At 44.7% G+C, this 20224-nt stretch overlaps 1 protein-coding gene across 5 annotated transcripts in view; it reads right to left on the bottom strand.

Annotated features, from left to right (window-relative positions):
* The window catches only part of NELL1 (neural EGFL like 1), a 1178134-nt gene that overhangs the window by 123199 nt on the left and 1034711 nt on the right, over window positions 1–20224 (bottom strand). Inside the window, exon 16 of one of the 5 annotated variants that reach the window (XM_068260436.1) lies at window positions 3109–3249. The exons of the other annotated variants lie outside the window; for them this stretch is intronic. Within the exon in view, the coding sequence (XP_068116537.1) occupies window positions 3109–3249 (141 nt within the window). The remainder of the gene's footprint in view (window positions 1–3108; window positions 3250–20224) is intronic. 5 annotated transcript variants of the gene reach the window in all.

Raw genomic sequence — 20224 nt, 5'->3', positions numbered from 1 at the left:
GGATCAGTTCTGGACCTGTGCAGTAGCTCAGCTATTTCTGCCGGACCCCGAGCAGGAGGCCACTTTTCAGGGGTCCTATCGCTGGAGGGGCCGCGGTGGAGGAAAAAGAAAGCCTCTTTAGGATGCACAGGCTCTCCCAAGGGAAGCATTAGGGATGAACAATGAGACGCACATTTTTCTGAGGTCATGCAGGATTATGTTCACTTGTATGCAAATATATGCAGTTTGAAAATGAACTAATCAAGCCCAACCCAGGTTTAAAATGAATGGATCATTTTCAAGCTGCATATATTTGCATAAAAATGTACATAGGTAGAAAAAAACAACGTTTTGTAAAAAATAATACCTTTTAATGGCTAACTAATAGAGTTAAATGATGCAAGCTTTCTGGGATCTAGTGCCCTTCTTCAGGCATTATTTCAGATGTTAGGTGAAGTAAAACACTGATGCATAAAAATGTACATAATACTGCATAAACTTGGAAATATCTGCACCTCATTAATTATCCCTAGTATCAGTTTTCTGTGTTTAAATAAGTCACAGGTTTAAGTGGACCTGTAAATTTAAATTAAACACATTGTTTCACTTACCTGGGGCTTCTGCAAGCCCCCAGCAGCTGTCCTGTCCCGCGCCGAGTCTCCACGAGTCTCTGTTCCCCCCCGCTGCTCCAGTCTGTACCTCGACTTCTAAGTCGATGCCAGCGCAGCCCTGCCAAGCGTATCCTTTCTTCGTGTTCCCCAGTGCCGCGCAGGCGCAGTGGCCCGGCAGCGACACCAAAAGTAGCTGGCGGCGGGAGAACGGAGGCTCGTCGAGGAGCGGCGCGGGACAGAACGGCTGTTAGGGGCTTAGGGAAGCCCCAGGTAAGTGAAATAATGTGTTTAATTTGAATCTATTGTTCCGCTTTAAGTGGACCTGAACTCTTGCAGAGGACAGAAGGAAAACCACTGTGTATGCACAGTATTTAGCCTGTCTAATTTCCCCTCATATGTGTCTAATCACAAGTGTGATTTGATCTCTCAGCTGTTTTAGCTGGCTGCCTCGGAAGAGCAGCTAATTTGTAAACACAAAATGTTAACCCAATAGTTCAAGACTGCTGCACTGAAGTTCCAGTATAACACACTGGTGCTGGGGTGTCCCCTCCTTCCTTTTCCTGCAGTGTCACACTCACAACAACAAGAAGAAACTGAAAAAACGGGGGACTCCCTCAGTTTCAAGCAATCTTGATCCAGCTTTATTGTTGTAACAAAGTACATTAAAAAGGAAGTAATGTCACACTCACTACTGTGGGTCCTAACTCCTATAGGACCCACTGGCTAAAACCGCTTCCCACCTAGGTGGCACTCAGACACGTCTCCAAAGTACAGTGTGCTCGTAATGCCCGCTATCAACCCGACCGGTTTCAGCCTCCTGCTGTCATCAGGCGGCAGGAGGCCAAACTGCCATTCACTAAGTGCTTTTAAAAATAAAGAAAACCCTGCAAACCCCCAAGAGAAGATGGGCTAGTCCAAAATCTAGTCAGTAATGTCAGATTTCTACTACTTACTGTAAGTGACGGCAACATAGGACAAAAGTAATTACTCTGGAAGAAACATACTTCTTATTTGTATATGTTTACATGTATTTAACATTTTAAGATTTTCATGATAGAGGTCCTTTAAGTTGCATTCAGTAAAGTTCCTCTTCAAAGTAAATATGTAACAAAAAAAAAACAGCAGCAGCCCCTGGGGGGTACTTACCTCGGGAGGGGGAAATCCTCTTCAATCCCCAGGATCCATTGCTGGCAGCCCCCGAAAAATCAGCAGTAGCGCCTGCAATATTTACCTTCTGCTGTCCAGCGCAGGCGCAGACTTGTCTGTTTCTGCCTAAGCCCATCAGAAAGCCACTACTGGGCCTGTGCTGGACCAGGGAAGGTATATCTCACTAATATTATAAATGCAACAGTTTGGATGTTTGTTACTCAATCACGCAAAGATGGCTGAACGTATTTGAATGGAATTTGGCGCACACATAGTACATTACCTGGAATAACATATAGGATTACTTTTTATCCCCATAACCAAAAAGTGAGTGGAGACAAATACAACTTTCCCTGGGAAAATGTAAACTGCAGCCATTCTTACACGGTTAATGGCAAAGTTCTCAAACTGTGCACAGTTGGTCACTGGGTGGCTGGGATTGAAATTCAGTAAAGTGGGTGGAGCCTACAAAAGCCAATCAAAATTCACCTATTGATTTTCAAGGAGAATATTGAATTGCTGCCCTTCTTGCACTGTTAATGGCTCAATCCTCACACCTGGTACAGTTGGTCATTGGGTGACTGGGGTTCAAATTCAGAAAAGGGGGTGGAGCCACAAACAGCCAACCAGATTTGTTTCATTTCCATGAAAATTATTGATGCCAAAGACCGCAAAGCTCACAAATTAGGTGATTGAGTAATTGTGTGTTAGGGTAAGAAAAAGTGGGCTGAGCCAACACCAGCCAAATACATACCCAGGCAACCCCGGGCCATCAGCTAGTATTTACATAACCGGTGTTTGGGGGCTGCCTGCCAGTGCTGGATCCTGGAGGGTGAGGAGGATGGAGGAAAGCCTCACTAGGATCCAGAGGCTTCCTGCTCCCAAGGTAGGTACCCTCGACCAGTAGCACTCAGCCGTTTGTGCATCAATGAAAAATCTGTGCATGAGCGGCTCAGTGCTACTGCGCATGCCGTGGTGCAGCCATGCTGAGGGGAGCATGAAAAGGGTTCCAGGGCAGGAGTGGAGAGGCGTAGGAAGTTCTAGGAAGCCTCCAGACTATCCAGAGGCTACACTCTACTGAGGTAAGTATCTAACTTTATTTTTTTGTGTGGCTTCAGGTACCCTTTAACAACCAGGGAATTGCCACTTATCACAAAAGTCAAAGGTGTAAGTGACGGTTATTATTATTATCATTCATTTATATAGCACTAACATTTTTTTTTTTATGCAGCACTTTATAGAGTACACCGAACAATCCACATCATCAGTGATGGAGTATCTGTGATGAAGGCGCCATGCAGAAAAACAAGACAAGGCGAGTTATGGTGATGGGGGAGAGAAAAAAAAAAGTTCTGGAGTGAAGTCCGCTTACCCACACAGGACTCCCCAGTAATGGAGTAGGTCCCGTTGTCGTGGAAACCGCTTCTGCACTCGCAGTGGTACCACCCCGGGAGGTTAGCGCAGCGGGAGTGGTTGTGACACTTTATGATGCCCTCCGCGCACTCATCAATATCTGCCTCAGAGAAAAAAAACACAAGCCAGCCAGAAATTAATATCATCTGACACCGAAAAAAGAACAAAAAAAAGAAGAAGAAAAAAACAATTATCTGTCATCCGTCACTCTAGGACATGAATCTGGCCAACGTACAAGGTGACTGCTTTTAATTCGCCCGTTAAATTATGGATTTTTTTTTCATTAGCGCCTGGCAAACGACTGGAAACGGAGCTGCAGGGCAGTTCATTACCATTAATTACAGGGCGGTCGATCAATGGTCCTTTTCTGTGTGTGCGCTGATTGCGCCGCGAGGAAAAGTGAGTTATGAGGACCTTGTTAGCGGACATGGCTCCAGCAGTGTGCAGGTATCTCTGTGGCGGGTGTAATAAAATCTGTGACCTCTGCCTCCGACGCCCTCTTTGGAGACTGCAAAATTAGCGGCAACCACATGGCAAAAGTCAAAGTACAACTGAAGTAAAAGGGATACGGAGGGATATATATATATATATATTTCCTTTTAAACAATGCAGATTGCCTGGCTGTCCTGCTGATCCTCTGCCTCTAATCCTTTCAGCCACAGACCCTGAACAAGCATGCAGGTAAGGTGCTCTGACTGAAGTGTGACTGGATTCGCTGCAGGCTTGTCTCAATCACACATCGGTAGTAGTGTCTGAAGATCAGTAGGACAGGCAGGCAGCTGGTATTGTTTAAAAGGAGATAAAAACGGCAGCCTCATATCCCACTCACTTTAGATGTCTGTTACAGCAAACCTGAAGTGAAAATAAATTTATGGAATAATGAATTGTATGTGCAGTACAGCTAAGAAATATAACATTCGTAGCAAAGAAAAGAGTCTCATATTGTTTACCAGTAAGTTTAGGAAGAGTTTTAAAAAAAACCTTTATAGTTGTTATCTATGCAAAAGAGCTTCTCTGAGCAATTCGACCCAACTTGGGTCTAATACAGTCCTGTTCAAAGGGTCATTATTTTTGCTCTGTTTTATAGCTTAAAGAGGAGCTGTCAGACAATACTATCTCAGAAAAAAAACATATATAAGTAGATAAATACTTGCTCTATTTACAAAAGATATGCGTTGCATTGTCCACATTTTGGTTTTAGTGATTTTTCTACAGTAGAAAATATTTCCATTTTTTGGGGGGCTATTTTGAAGCCAATCCTGATGTCACTTCCCCCCTTGCTCTTCTCTGCCTGATTTGCCCACCCTTTACTATAGAAAATGCAGCATGAGAAATATTGGCCAATCAGAGAGGAACAGAGGTGTGTGTGTGTGTGTGTGTGTGTGTGTGTGTGTGTGTGGGTGGGTGGGACAGGAGGGGAAGAGGTTTCAGGCAATCTGGCTGCATTAGTTAAGTCTGAGGGGAAGTAGAGGAGCAAAAAAGGACAACCCAGCATGCCCTGCAACTTCCTTTTTGTGTGCCAAATTTTGTGTGTACCAAATAAGAGTCAGGTAAACTGGGGAATGATCATTTATCAACAAGAAAAGTAATAGCGATTTTAACTTTTGGATTGCCTGGTTAGCATCCTTATTACTTGTTTACCAGATAAAAATAAAGAATTGATTTTTGATGTTATGCCCCACAGTTACACTTTAACCTATTCTGGTTCCTAGACGTAGTTTCTACGTCCAGGAACCATGCGCGCCACCGCGCGCTCCCACGGCCGATCGCGCGCGTGCACGCGCACTCCCAACCGCGGATTCGGTAGCCAGGGAATCAATGTATCGGGCTATGGTGCCCGATCATTGATTCCTCTCCCCCGCTGAAAAAGCGACAGCTTCTCTCGGAAGCTGCGCCTTTTCTGGCCGTTCCCTCTCCGATGAGTCACTCTAAGCGTGTGTTACGCTTAGAGTGACGTCATGTAGACAAACTCATGGCCGCCATCTTGTGGCCAAAAAGTAATACTACACCTGTAAGAAAAATAAATACAAATTAACACACATTTACATTATAAATCTATTGTTTACCTCCCACCCTCCCAAAACTACCCAAATAAAATGTTTACTATAAAAAAACAAAACCATTACAATAAAAAAAAAAAAAAACATGTAAATATTTACCTAAGGGTCTAAACTTTTTAAATATCAATGTAAAGATGAAATATTTCTATATATTTTTTTTATTTTAAACTTGTAAATAGTGATAGATGCAAAATGGAAAAAATGCACCTTTATTTCCAAATAAAATATTGTCGCCATACATTGTGATAGGGACATAATTTTAACGGTGTAATAACCAGGACACATGGGCAAATACAATACGTGAGTTTTAATTATGGAGGCATGTATTATTTTAAAACTATAATGGCTAAAAACTGAGAAATAATGAATTTTTCTATTTTTTTTCTTATTCTTCCTGTTAAAATGCATTTACAGTAAAGTGGCTCTTAGCAAAATGTACCCCCCAAAGAAAGCCCAATTGGTGGCGGAAAAAACAAGATATAGATCAGTGCATTGTGATAAGTAGAGATAAAGTTATAGGCTAATGAATGGGAGGTGAACATTTCTCACGTGAAAACGACGGAACCTGAATGGGTTAAAGGGCAGAGTTTGGTTTTCAAACTGCAACTGTGACAGTATGACAGCAAGGTTATAAATAAAATAAGCTACATAACTGAAAATAAAAATGAGACTCTTTTCTTTGCTACTAATGTTCTATTCATTATCCGTACTACACGTACAATTCATTATATCATAAGGTTTTTTTCACTTCAGGTTTGCTTTACAGTGTTCCCGAGCCGAAACAGAAACAGATACGTCCCTATTGAGGCTTCCCTCTATGTCCTCCAGTCCCTGTTGCCAAGCGCGGACCCCCAGACCCCCAGAAGATTGCTGACAAGGGTTTGTCGGCAATCACATTGGAGCTGCGCTCCTCTCCAGTCATAAACCCGGCCGTACTGCAGCTGCGCAAATATAGCCACGCCTGCACAATAAGGCAAAGCCGCTCCTACACAAGTGACTCCACGCTACTGTGCATGCACGGCCGTGCTCATGATGGAAGAGTGCAGCCCCGATTTCAAAGGGGGCCCTGATGAGTGATGGGGGGCCGAAAAACAGTGAGAGAAGCCTCACTAGGATCCAGAGACGTCCCTCTCCTTAGGTTTGTATCTGTTTCTGCTTTGGCTCGGGTACACTTTAAAGGACTCCCAAGGTGACATGTGACATGATGAGATAGACATGTATGTACAGTACCAAGCACACAAATAACTGTGGTGTTCCTTTTTTTCTTTCTCTGCCTGAAACAGTTAAATATCAGGTATGCAAGTGACAGTTTCTGTTATGATCACGTCTGCAGCATGTACTGCTGGCTGCAGTTTTACTGAAGACAAGCAGTTTTTGATGTCATTACATGCATTTGCTTGCATAGTTTGGTTTGCACTCAAACTAGTTGCTGATTCCATCTGCAGTGGCTCTGCAGTTCTGGCCAGCTCAGGATTGAATAATTACCATTCACCTGTGTGGGAATCTGCATGTCTGCTCCCATTGGATGACCTCAGTATAAAGATCTGCTTCCTGCAGGGCTCCACGGGCTATCATAGCTTCAGCATAAGCCTGTCTTGCTGCTGCTGCTCTGGCCCCAGACTGTGTTCATAGTTCTAATGTTAATTCAAGTGGACTGCACTGATCTCCTGCGTAGGAGTCAGTGAGTCCTAGTGCTGTTCTGTTTATCAGTATTTGTTACTTTGCTGGTCTTACATCATATATTGGTTCATCGTCAATATATACGCATACTAGCGTGTTTGTTATTTTCCTTGTATTTGTGCTACGTTGATACATCAGTGTCGCTGATATATACGTACTCGAACTGTTTATATCCTGTGTTCAGTCAGTCAGTTTCCAGCACGTTTTGGTAGGTTGCGCGTATCGTGATCACCTGTGCTTAGCTAGTCAGTCCTGTTCCTGTTGTCTTGCGTGGATTGCGCTCGCTTCTGCGTAGAAGTAGCGAATCCTTCCTAGTCCTGCTCCAGTTCTTAGTTAGTGTTCCTTGCTAGCAGTCGGCTGATGGTGTAATGGTTAAGGGCTCTGCCTCTGACACAGGAGACCAGGGTTCGAATCTCGGCTCTGCCTGTTCAGTAAGCCAGCACTAATTCAGTAGGAGACCTTTCGCAAGTCTCCCTTACACTGCTACTGCCAATAGAGCGCGCCCTAGTGGCTGTAGCTCTGGCGCTTTGAGTCCGCAAGGAGAAAAGCGCAATATAAATGTTATTTGTCTTGTCTTTGTCTTGCTTATGTCATATATCGGTTTATCGCCGATATATACATGTCATTTAGTAGTTTGTAGTTCATTGATAGCTGTAATCATAATACGCTAGGAAATCATACCTTTTGTATATTTGTGTATTACGTCTGCCTTCTTTGACTCTATTTCCCGACTATTCTGTCCTGTCCTTGTGAGGCACGCCACTGCTGCAATCGCATTGGCTTCCTCATACCAGTCTGTCTTGTTATGGACGCTTGCTGTCACTTAAGCAGTGACTAGTTTAGCAAGCGTTCATTCTGTTACCTGTCCTGATCCTCTGAGTTCTGGTTTATGCGCTCAGCGCTACCTTGCGCTGAGCCACTATAGTGGAAAGATTGTTTGTGGCTGTTCGGATCTACGCCTGCTCTGTGCACCACATCTCCTGTTGGAGTCAGTCCTCTCCTCCACTAAACTGGGGATATCCTAGTTCCTTGTGCTAGCGTGTGTACCTCCTTCACGTCAGGATATACACCACGTGCTGACTGTGGAGAATATACCACCAAGCCTAACAGTTTCTGTTCGGGTTGGGACCGGGTCGAACTGGGTCAGACCCTCACTGATAAGTAAATACAGCCATAAAACACTTTCCTGTCAGTAAATGGCTTCTAAGGACAGAATAGAGATAAAAAGGGTCAATAATTCATAGATTTGAGCTCTGGCATACTTCAATGAAGGTGTCATTGAGTGGAGACAATGAAACTGGATCTAAATATAGAATAAAACTGTGGGATATCTAAAAAAAGGGGTAATTTTTAGGAGAAGGAGGATAGATATAATTGTTTTTTCATCAGTTAATTTTCACCTTGGATGTCCTTTAAAGGACTCTTGATAGTGAGCGGGATATGGAGGCTGCAATAGTAAGTATGTGTTTCTGAACCTGAGCTGATGTGGAGGACTATAAACCATCAACTTCTTAGTTGCAGTTATTAGGCCTGCAACCCACTAGAGCTCTTTTTTGAGCATTTAGGGAGCGCTTTAAATCGCTATCGCTTTCCCTAAACGCTCCACCAATGTAAATAAATGTAACAAATTCCACAGTAGCGATTGTGATTAACAAAATCGCAATCGCAGGACATGCAGCATTTTGGGAGCGTTTGCGCTTCAATGTAAAGTACTGAAGCGCTGGCAAATCGCTCATGAATCGCTACACATAGCAATTTGTGCGTGATTTTAAATTACTGTAAACTGTAAAAAAAAATGGTAGATTGAAAGGACCAATCAGAATTAAAATCGCTAAATGCAAATCGCTACAGAATCGCTGGCAAAAAGCTTACTCTTTAAAATCACTCACCAAAAGCGTCAGAAAACGCTCATGAAATCGCCTAAAAAACGCTAGCGATTTGTAGTGGGTTGCAGGCCTCATTGCCTAGTGGGATGAAGTCCAATTCTTGGTTACGGTTTCTCTTTAATGAGGAACTCCAGTGAAAATAATGTAATAAAAAAGTGCTTCATTTTTACAATAATTATGTATAAATGATTTAATCAGTGTTTGCCCATTGTGAAATCTTTTCTCTTCCTGATTTACATTCTGATGTTTATTACATGGTGACATTTTTACTGCTGGCAGGCGATGTAGCTGCTGCATGTTTTTTTAGCAGTTGTAAACAGCTGTAAACAGCTGTTTCCCACAATGCAGCAAGGTTCACAGACAGTAAACTGCCAAGAGTATGTACTCAGAGTTTCTTGTGGGAGGGGTTTCACCACAATATCAGCGGTACAGCGCCCCCTGATGGTCTGTTTGTGAAAAGGAATAGATTTCTCGTGTAAAAGAGGCTATCAGCTACGGATTGGGATAAAGTTCAATTCTTGGTCGGAGTTTCTCTTTAAGGATTCACAAACTTTTGAGCACTAACATAAGCACATAAATGTCTTCTGCCACAGCATAAAACTCCCTTAATAAGTCCATTGCATGGATTATGGAATACAGCAGCTCTGCATTGTATCAGAGGGTGTTATTTGTGTAGAATACAAAAATAACCATCACTCCAGCAGAGACGGCTGCAGTGTTTATTGCACAGGTAGCAGAGACAATTGCAGCCGGCTACAAAAGCAAGAGAAGAAAAAAAAAAACGGAGCAGGGAAGCTTCATTGTATGGCAGACTATGAGAGACCTTCACGGTGACAAGGACAGAGCCACGGATGGCAGAGACTATGCAGAGTGCCCCTGCGCTACCCTGACAGAGATTTACATGAGAGTCATGAATTATTGTGACATGTGTGCTGAAGGCTGGCTCTGCATATCTCCACACACCACACCAACTACACCAAGAAAGATGAGAGCTGGGCCTTGGATTTTGTTTTTTTAATCTTTTTTTTCTGATAAATACATATTAGATATGTCAGTTACCAAAATCATCTTAAAGAGTACCTGAGATGAAGGGATAAAAGAAAAGTATAAAGAAATGGGGCTTCCTCCAGCCCTCTTCAGGGTGATCAGTCCCCCGCAGTCTTTTTCCTTTTCTTTATCCTCCGCTATGGCTCCCGGTAATTTGGCCAGTTGGGGCAGGAACCGTCTGGCCGTGTGCGCTCCCCTGTCGTGGTCTCGTGGCCGGCAGCATTCTGTACTAGAATGCTCCTGGTGACGGGAGCACGATGGGGCACGCGCGACCAGACCGAGCATGCACAGTATGCTCTGAATGCCCGGGTTACCGGGAACCATAGCAGGGGATTCAGGAGGTGCAGGAGGACGGCGAGGGACCGATCATCCTAAAGGGGGCTGGAGGAAGCCCCAGGTATAAATACTTTTCTTGTATCCATTTATCTCAACTACTCTTAAATGTGGTCCAATTTTTAGTGAAGAATCATTTGAGCAAGCCGGTAATTGTGATCAGATTGGCAGAAAATGAACTCCTACATACTATACTGAGGGCACCTACATACCTATCCTAAAGGCACCTACATACCTATACTGAGGGCACCTACACCTGACTTCCTATACTAGGGGGAACCTATGCCTGGCTACCTATACTGAGGATACCTATACCTGACCCCCTTTACTGGGAGCACCTATACTTGGCTAACTAACTACTTATACTGAGTCTGAAGGTTTTGTGTGTGTGTGGAGGGGGGGGGGGAGGGGGGGTAGGAGGAAGAGGGGCCATCACACCACGGCTTAATTGTGCAGTAACAATTGTCGATGCTGTGCGATAATTCAAAATCAGGAAGGGGGGGGGGGGGGCGCCAAACTGACCCTTAATATTACTGAAAGGTTCTAGGCTTCATTTTAAGTGTATTTCCATCCATTTTGTGGTTATTATTAGTATTTTTCTGCTGTACATTTGTGATGTGTCCCAGAGATCTGAGTGTTTGGCATGATGTGTCACGACTTCAAGAGGGTTGGGAACCACTGCCCTAACCCTTAAAAACACTGCCTCCCATACCTAGTCTTAACTGCATCCCACGCCTAACCTCAACCTTCCCCTGCCCATGCCTAAGCCTTGAAAACACCCACCCACCCTATGCCTAACCTTAACTCCCCCCCCCCCACACATTTAACCCTTAAAAACACCACCCCCATGTCTAACCATAACCATCCCCTCCCCAAGCTTAACCCTTAACAAAAAAAAAGGAATGGAGAGGAGTAGAGAGATGTAAGGAGAAGGCAAGAGGTAAGGAGAGGAGAAAAGTGGAGAGGAAGCGGGATGTAAGGAAAAGGCGACAGGTAAAGAGTGGAGAGAGGTTGAGAGGAAGTAGGATGTAAGGAGAAGGCGAGAGGTATAGTCAGAAGTGAGAGGCAAGCTTGTTTCTGGAGTGATTCAGACACTACTGCAGCCAAATAGATCAGCAGGCTGCCAAGCAACTGGTATTGTTTAAAAGGAAGTATACTATATATGGCAGCCTCGTTATCACTCTCAACTTGGGTTCACGTTAAGGATTGGAGAGAGGTAGAGAGAAAAAGAGATGTAAAGAGAAGGTGAGAGGTAAGGAGTGGAGAAAAGAAGAGAAATGGAAGGAGAAGGCATGAGGTAAGGAGTGGAGAGAGGTAAGGAGTGGAGAGAGGTAAGGAGTGGAGAGAGACGTAGAGGAAAAGAAATTTAAGGAGAAGGCGAGAGGTAAGGAGTGGAGAGAAGTAGAGAGGAAGAGGAATGGAAGGAGATGGCAAGAGTTAAGGAATGGAAAGAAGTAGAGAGGAAAGATAAATGCAAACAGAAGGCGAGAGGTAGAGAGTGGAGAGAAGAAGTGGGATGTAAGGAGAAGGCGAGTGGTAAGGAGTGGAGAGAAACATTAGGTTGAGAGATGTTTACAACAGAGATGGCCCTCTGCCACAGGAGGGTATAGATGCTCTATTAGAAGATGGTAAGACTCCCTTATGGGCATACCTGCAACTGAGAAGCTTTGTAGTCTCTATTTCTAGACTATGTAAGCCCCGAAGGAAACTTACTGACTTTGAGGCTATGATCTTAACCAGTCCCCCCCCCCCCCCCCCCCCCCCACAGGGACGGATCTATTCTAGACCAAGTTGCCCCAAGTTGCGCCTGGGGCAAGGTCAGGTTTTGGCGCCTAAACTGCCATTCCCCATCCAAATTTTGCCGCCTTGTTAAGAATTCAACAAACTGCGCCTGGGGCAAGAGACCCGCTTGCCCCCCCCCTAGATCCGTCCCTGCCCCCCCATAGACGCACAGTCTCTTGGATGTACGAAGCATTACTTTATTTGAAAACCCCTAATAATCTACCATATCAGAATAAATGGGACAGACTCTTGGGTAAAACCCTGACAGATGAACAATGGGATTGCATCCTGACTAACTCCCATAAAGGCTTTTTTGAGTGTGAGCGTACAGGAATTAAACTATAAAATTCTATCCTTTTGGTACAACACCCCTTAAAAACTTCATCGTGTTGGCCTTTTGGAAAATGATAAATTGTTGGAGGTGTGGAGAACCTGGAGGGGACTTGCTCCACATTCTATGGTCTTGCCCCAAAATTCGATGTTATTGGGAGGGGGTCCATTTCTGGGTGGGAAAAATGTCCTCCATTTCGCTGCCTTTCACACCTGAAACTTTCCTCCTTCATGACTTCCCCTTATCCTTCAAGTCCTATAAGCGATGCATACTTATCCACTTGATTAACGCGGCCAAAGCAACCATTCCCTGCCTCTGGAGACTCCCCCCCCACACACACACACGATTAAGCAATGGTGGGATAAGATTAACTTTATCGCCGAAATGGAGGAAATTGTTCTCACAGCACAAGACAGGTCCCATCAATGTGTTAAAACTTGGGCCTTATGGTACGATTTCAGAGATTCCCCAGAGTACAAAAATGTCTTCCCAACACCTTGAATGTATAGGTTTCTGCCTTTTTCTCTAAACTGTTGATCCTTACGATATAAATGCTCAAGAAAATTTGCTTAGACTGTTATTCAGATCATATAATCTTTAACCTCCCTGGCGTTCTGATTTTTAACCTAATTTTTTTTTAATCATGTAGCTAGCCTAGCGCTAGCTACATGATACCCCACTCCCTGCTGAATCCCACCCACCCTTCCGATCACCGCCGGCGATCATGCCCATCAGGAAATCCCGTTCTGAACGGGATTCCCTTCAGGGCTTCCCCCGTCGCCATGGCGACAAACAGAATTAAGTCATCGATGTCGTGACGTCACAGGAAACCCCGATCCACCCCTCAGCGCTGCCTGGCACTGATTGGCCAGGCTGCGCAGGGGTCTCCGGGGGGGGCCGTTATGCGTTGTTTAGCGGCTGAGCGGCGGCGATCGTAGAAACACGCAGCTAGCAAAGTGCTAGCTGGGTGTTTCAAATAAAAAAATATTCAAATCGGCCCACCAGGGCCTGAGCAGTGCCCTGCGGCGTTACTGGACGAGCTCAGCTCGTCCAGAATGCTAAGGAGGTTAATACGCTTGTCATAATAATCTACACATGTTTAACTCTATACCCTGCGGATATTGAAAATTATTGCACCTTTGTTTATTTTCTAAGCACTTTTTATTGGAATATTTCTTGTATGTTTCTTGCATGGCTTTTTTTTTCTCAATAAAAGCTTGAAAAGTAAAAAAAAGGAGTGGAGAGAAGTAGAGAGGTAGAGAGTGGAGAGAAGAAGAGAAGAGGGGAGATGTAAGGATAAGGCGAGAGGTAAGGAGTGGAGAGATGTAGAGAGGAAGAGAAATGTAAGGAGAAGGCAAGTGGTAAGGAGTGGAGAGAAGTCCAGAGGAAGTGGGATGAAAGGAGAAGGTGAGAGGTAAGGGAGTGGAGAGAAGTCCAGAGGAAGTGGGATGAAAGGAGAAGGGGAGAGGTAAAGAGTGGAGGAGAGAATTAGAGAGGAAGAGAAATGTAAGGAGATGGTGAGAGGAAAGGAGTGGAGAGAATTAGAGAGGAAGAGAAATGTAAGGAGATGGCGAGAGGAAAGGAATGAGAGATGTAGAGAGGAAGTGGGATGAAAGGAGAAGGCGAGAAGTAAGGAGTGGAGAGAATTAGAGAGGAAGAGAGATGTAAGGATAAGGCGAGAAGTAAGGAGTGGAGAGAATTAGAGAGGAAGAGAAATGTAAGGAGATGGCGAGAGGAAAGGAATGGAGAGAAGTAGAGAAGAAGAGAGATGTAAGAAGAAGGCGAGTGGCAAGTAGTGGAGAGAAGTTGAGAGGAAGTGGGATGTAAGGTATAAGAGGGAAGAGGCGGGAGAGAGAGGCATGAGAGAGCAGCACTCATAAATCATCTTTGTGTAAGGAGGATATACAAGGCTTTGAATTGCAACCTGTGACCTATTGACAGAAGCGGGGGCTGCTGAGGTCCCCTCCTTTGGAAAGTCATTGAATTGTATAATAAACAGAATCCTCAGCCAGCTGGAAAGCTTAGAGTCCCCAGCATACAACAAGCTGGTATTGTCTCATCATTATTCCCTCCTGATAGAGCCGCACTGCCACCTCGGCTGCTGGCTTTGTGTAGGAAATCTCAGTACAATGCCGCTCTGCCACCCCCTAATCTGGAATCACCTTGCCTGATTACCGCTGGCATCTGACTGGCACGCAGATATCTCTCCCTTTCAGCTCCAGCCGAGAGCTGCAGAGGATTACAATGCAAAATTTGCAAATTAATTTTAGCATCGACTTTCAGGTAATTAAAGCTTGTCTTATTCACGCTGCTCGCAAAATATGTCTGATTAGGGGATATTTTTTTTTCCCCAGGATGCTCTTGGGGTGGACGCTGCAGCAGCAATTTGAGCTTTTATACTGACGAGTCGCCAGTTTTATCTCCTTCCCTGGGATAGACTCAGCGCCGACCAAGTACAACTTTTCTGTACGGAAAATTCAGTCCTCAAACAGCCAGTGTTAGGCCTTTTTCACACGGGGTTGCTGCACATGAAAGATGGCTTAAAAAAGTATAAATCCATAATTACAGTCTACATGTCCTACCACATTGTTATTATTCAAGTCAAAACACAGAACATTTATATAGCGCTTTTCTCCGGTGGACTCAAAGCGGGAAGCAGGAAATGTAGGCGCCTTGGGCTAATGGACTATTTGGGCCTCCCATAGGCGCTAATGCAAATATCAGATATTGGGTGCCAAAAGCAAAAATTTTGGCGCCAGATTGTGGGCGACAGGCCCGTCTAACCAAAATGTTTCATTTTTGAGAGTTATTATCACACTGATACATGATGAGATTGCGTAACTGGTATAATACACAACAGTAGAGAGAGTAAAGCGTAGTCAGGTTCAGGCCGTAGTCGTGCACGGAGTCAGAGGTAACGAAGTGCAGAGTAGCTAGGCAATATCGTAGTCAATAAACAGGCAGGGTCATACACATAAATCAGATGTCAGTTGTATTGGAAGGATCAAACAATAGCGAAGTCATGGACAGGCCGAGTCGAGCTTCCTCCAGCTGCTCCAAACTATCAGAGCAGCCTGCAGAGACCACACCAGGTATGTTTGTTACAGTTATTGTTTTGAAATGTATCAGTATTTATCATTTTCAAATTTTGAAATGTATCGTTTTTGAAACTTATTAGGGTAGGGCATCAGGAAGGAGGGGTTTAGGGTTAGGCCTCAGGAAAGGGGGGCATTTAGGGTTAGGTGTCTGGAAGGGGGGGTTTAGGGTTAGGTGTCTGGAAGGGGGGGTTTAGGGTTAGGCATCAGAAAGGGAGGTCTTAGGGTTAGGAGTCAGGAAGGTGGGTTTTAGGCAGGAAGGGAGGTCTTAGGGCTAGGCATGAGGTATGAGGTTTTAGGGTTAGGCATGAGGTATAAGGGTTTTAGGATTAGGCATGAGGGTTTTAGAGCTAGGAGTCAGAAAGGGGGGTCTTAGGGTTAGGTATTAGGAAGGGGGGGTTTTAGGGTTAGGCATCAGGATTGGGATTTACGGTTAGGTGTCGGGGTTTTAGGGTTAGGCGTCAGGAAGGGGGTTTTAGGGTTAGGCGTCAGGAAGGGGGGTTTTAGGGTTAGGCGTCAGGAAGGGGGGTTTTAGGGTTAGGCGTCAGGATTGGGATTTACAATTAGGCGTCAAGAAGGGGGTTTTAGGGTTAGGTATCAGGAAGAGGGGTTTTAGGGTTAGGCATTGGAGAGGGGGAGCATTCTGTGTAAGAGTAAGGTAAGGTTTAGTTGTAGTAAAATAATGGTAATATTTACTAATGTTTTACTATCATCATTACCACTGATAATATTTTTCCGTTTTCATTGTTCCATATAATATTTTTAAATTTTGACCTAAAATGGACCCCGCTCCCTCACTTTACGAAGGTGAGTTGCAAGCCAGCAACCACCAAGAAAGAATGCGGAGAGGTTCCCAACCCCTGCTCGTGTTTCCAGGTACTGTGGTGACAGGAACTGCATGGTCACAATTTCTGAGGATAGGTTCACAGTGGTCAGTTGCATAACGCACATTATAATGTGTTATAATGACTGTAAACTGCAATGGAGACTGGTCATAGACTTTAATACAAAGCCTGCATGCAGCAAATTAAAAGAATGCTATCCGTTACAACACAGTACTGCGAACTGGCCCATAGAATTGTATGGGCAGTGAGTTTACATTCAGAATTATTCTGCAACACAACTTACCACTGTGAACTGGGCCTCAGTATTTCTTTTTAGGGACAACTAAAAATCAATGCTCCAAAATTGGGGGTGTGACAGTAGGATACAAACAGACTAGTTTAGAGGTTCAGAGATGTAGTTTTAAAAAAAGGAAGGAGATGTATATTTTCGTTACCTCTCCTGAAGAATATAAAAGAACCAGAGTACTGGTTAATAATTTATTTAAATGCTAAAAGGGCAACACGTTTCACTATTCTCTGCCCGCTTCATCAGGTCTGTGTAACAACAATGCCTTTAAATCAGGACCAGCAGATGTGAGCGGCGCCTCTACTTGTATAGCACTTTACAGAAAATAAAGTCATGTCACTGACTATCCTCAAAGGAGCTCACAATCTAATCCTACCATAGTCACAGTCTAATGTCCAACCATATTATTATTATTACTAGTAAAAAAGCCCGCCCATTAAAAAATGGGTGCTAGGCTATGGGGTCGTCCCCCCAGCAACGCGAGTACAGATGCGTTCCGCTCGCCTGTCCTCTACCGCTGTCTGCAGTATATGCACACAGGGAGATGTTGCTTGCTTGGCTGTTTGAAAAAGCTGTTATTTCCCACAATGCAATGAGGTTCACAGACAGCAAACTGTCAAGTCTGGAAACAGACACACACACACAGGGACAGGACACAGAGACACAGGGGTTTTATTATATAGGATTATGTATTTATATTGCACTGACATCTCCTGTAGCACTTTACAGAGTATATAGTCACAGGGCCGTTTCTTGGGCAGTGCAGCAGGGCAACCGCCCTGGGCGCAGATCGGCAGGCAGAAGAACATAACTGCTAGGGAGCTGATGATGTGCGGTATAGCCAAATGGAAGAAGGTTACCAGCGCGATCACCTTCCTTGACTCCTCCTAGGCTGCCTGCATCAGATGTCAAATCATCATCCCGTCACCAACGCGTGATGACACCTGGTGTCCTGTAGCGGTACTGCAGGCTGTCAAGGTTCGCGAGTCCACGGGGATGGGGGGAAGGGAGCGCAATTTTTACACCCTCGCTCTGGGTGCAATTTAGCCTAGAAAACTGCCCTGCATAGTCATGTCCCTGACTGTCCTCAGAGGAGCTCACAATCTACTCCCTACCTTAGTCCTTGCCTACAGTCTATGGTTGAGGACAACAGAAAAACTCTGTAGAGATTTCGGCCTCAATTCACTAAGATTAACTCCTGTCTTTAATCTACTAACTCTTCTGAGCTGTTTTACAGTTATCACAATTATATCACCATGGTGATAACTGTAAAACAGCTCAGAAGAGTTATTAAAGACAGGAGTTAAGCTTAGTGAATTGAGGCCGACTGGCAGTAAAACCCCAGATTCTAATGCCACGAGGAAAGAGTGCTGGGGATTTTGCCACTGTAGCCACCTGGCCTAAAGAGAAGATACAATAATATGTTCCTTCCATTCTTTGAAATTTCTAAAAATGCCAAACTTATTGTGTTTACTTTGCATTTGCAAGGCTGGATTTATACGTTTTACACCCCTTGGCCAACTTTCTTGTACAACACCCTGTGCAGCTTTCTCTTCATGTATATCATCCCCTTCAGGTATATACAGACCTCTTGTGCAGCAGTGCCCCCCTCTTCTATGTGTTGCTCCCATTTGCAGCCTCTTCTTCCATATGCAGCAATCCCTCTTCCATGTCCAGCCGCCCCCTGGCCAGCTGCCGCCCTGGGCCCAGATCCTGGTGGCCTTCCCAGAAATCTGGTCCTGTGTGTTTACGGTTCTTTATTACTGCTCCTATCTGAATTGCCATTGTTACAAATCACCAACATCAACAAAATAATAATTACCTGGCTTGGCTAATTTAGGTTTCCAAATTGGTTCAATTTTTTTCCCCCAGCTAATAAATGAAAGGCTCTCAATGCACGAGTGGCCGCGCTATTTAAACAGCTTCATATTTGGCTGCACATTATTAATTACGGCGTTATCCACAGTCAGCAGGCGTGGGGCCCGTTACGGCAAGGAAATTAATCCCAGGGGGGATGGGGGGTACTTTGTGCAAGCTGTGCTGCGTTCTTCATACGTCGCTGATGTTTCAGCTCGCAGGGGGGTAATCGAGTCCCGCCGCGCATTACGTTTTTTTTTCCCCATAAGTTGCTTTGACCTGAAAAAGCGGGAGGCGCAAGTAATTATCGCACCATTCTAAAGTCACCGCTTATAGTCAACACCATTAATAGCATTTTTCACGGATCAGCGGCCTGAGCCCGGCTCCTCGGATAATTGCATGCTAATAAACCACCCAACGATTACTGATTGTTTCACGGCGGCAAAATAACAGGTTCTGGTCAAAGACGAAAACGGTCGGCACGCCACATGGGAGGCAGTGGGGCTAATTCACGGATGCTCTCGTTAGCTGGGAAGAAAAGAGAGTTGTGCTACAAACTAGTCCTAGATCTGGTTATATCTACATGCTATTAGTGGCAAGAATACTCAGGCTTTCGTATGTTTGGACTCAACCCGAGTGGTTTGAGTACTGGCATTGCTGTTTCTGGGCTATTTAGAGGTTAAGTCTTAACCGTTAAGAGTATATACAGTATATTTATGCCTCTCTTCTACTATTGCCTGCAAGTTTCATCCACCCTTGGTGGAGGGGTGTATCCCCCCTCCTTTCTTCCTATCTACAGAGAGTGACTTCTTAAAGAGACTCTGTAACAAAATTTTCAGCCTTATTTCTTCTATCCTATAAGTTCCTATACCTGTTCTAATGCGGTCTGTCTTACTGCAGCCTTTACTAGTTGCCCAGTGGCTGTGTTATTTCTGTTATATAAGCTAACCACCTTTCCTCTGACGGCTTTGTCAGGCTCAGGCACTCAGGCAAGAATGTGCTTCTCTGCTTGTTATAGGCAGAAGCTATACACACCCTCTCCATGCCCCCTGCAGGCTCTGTATGAGTCACAGACTGAGCTCCTCTCAGCCTATCACTTGCTAACGTCTTTTGTTTATAAACACTGCCTAAAACTGGCAATTACAAGCCAGGATTGCAGCAGGGAGTGGCAGAAACAGCACAGAGGGGCCCAGGAGAACATAATGAATAGAATGGTATGCTTTTTATTGTAAGAATTTTAGAGTACAGATTCTCTTTAACCTGTGTGAGGTCAGGTCAAGCTCCCCACCAGTGTTGCCACCCTCAGAAATACATTTTTACTGACAAAGCACAAAAAATGTACTGACAGAACACATTTTTTTTTACTGACATCTAATATTATTAAAATTCAATGAAAGATATCACACATGCGCCCTTACGTGCAATACACCGGCAACCACATGGGGCGCGAATTAGGAAGAAGAGTGCAGTGGCTGACACCGGACAGGTGAAGTATTAATGCACGGCATCTGGGGGGGCGCAGACTTTGATATATTTACATTTGGTGGATGCGACCAGGAGTTTCTGTCACATTTGTTCTCGATAAACGCAGCCCTTAACGCTGCACACCTTAAAGTGAATGGGAACCGCATTTAAAAAAATGAGACAGATACTTACCCAAGGAGAGGGAAGGCTCTGGGTCCTATAGAGCCTTCCTGCTCCTCTCCTGGTCCCATCGTTCCAGTGCTGGCTCGCCCGGTAGCAGTATTTGACTAATTTAGTCAAATACAGCTTTACCCGGCCGCAGGAGGCTTCAGAAGTCTTCAGGGAGCCTGAGTGCTCCTGAAGAAGGGCGGCCCTGTACTGCGCCTGCACAAGCACGCTCTCTTGCACG

Source organism: Hyperolius riggenbachi, chromosome 11 (genome assembly GCF_040937935.1).
Source record: "Hyperolius riggenbachi isolate aHypRig1 chromosome 11, aHypRig1.pri, whole genome shotgun sequence".
NCBI classification, from domain to species: Eukaryota; Metazoa; Chordata; class Amphibia; order Anura; family Hyperoliidae; genus Hyperolius; species Hyperolius riggenbachi.
This window is presented reverse-complemented; position numbering and strand designations above follow the sequence as displayed.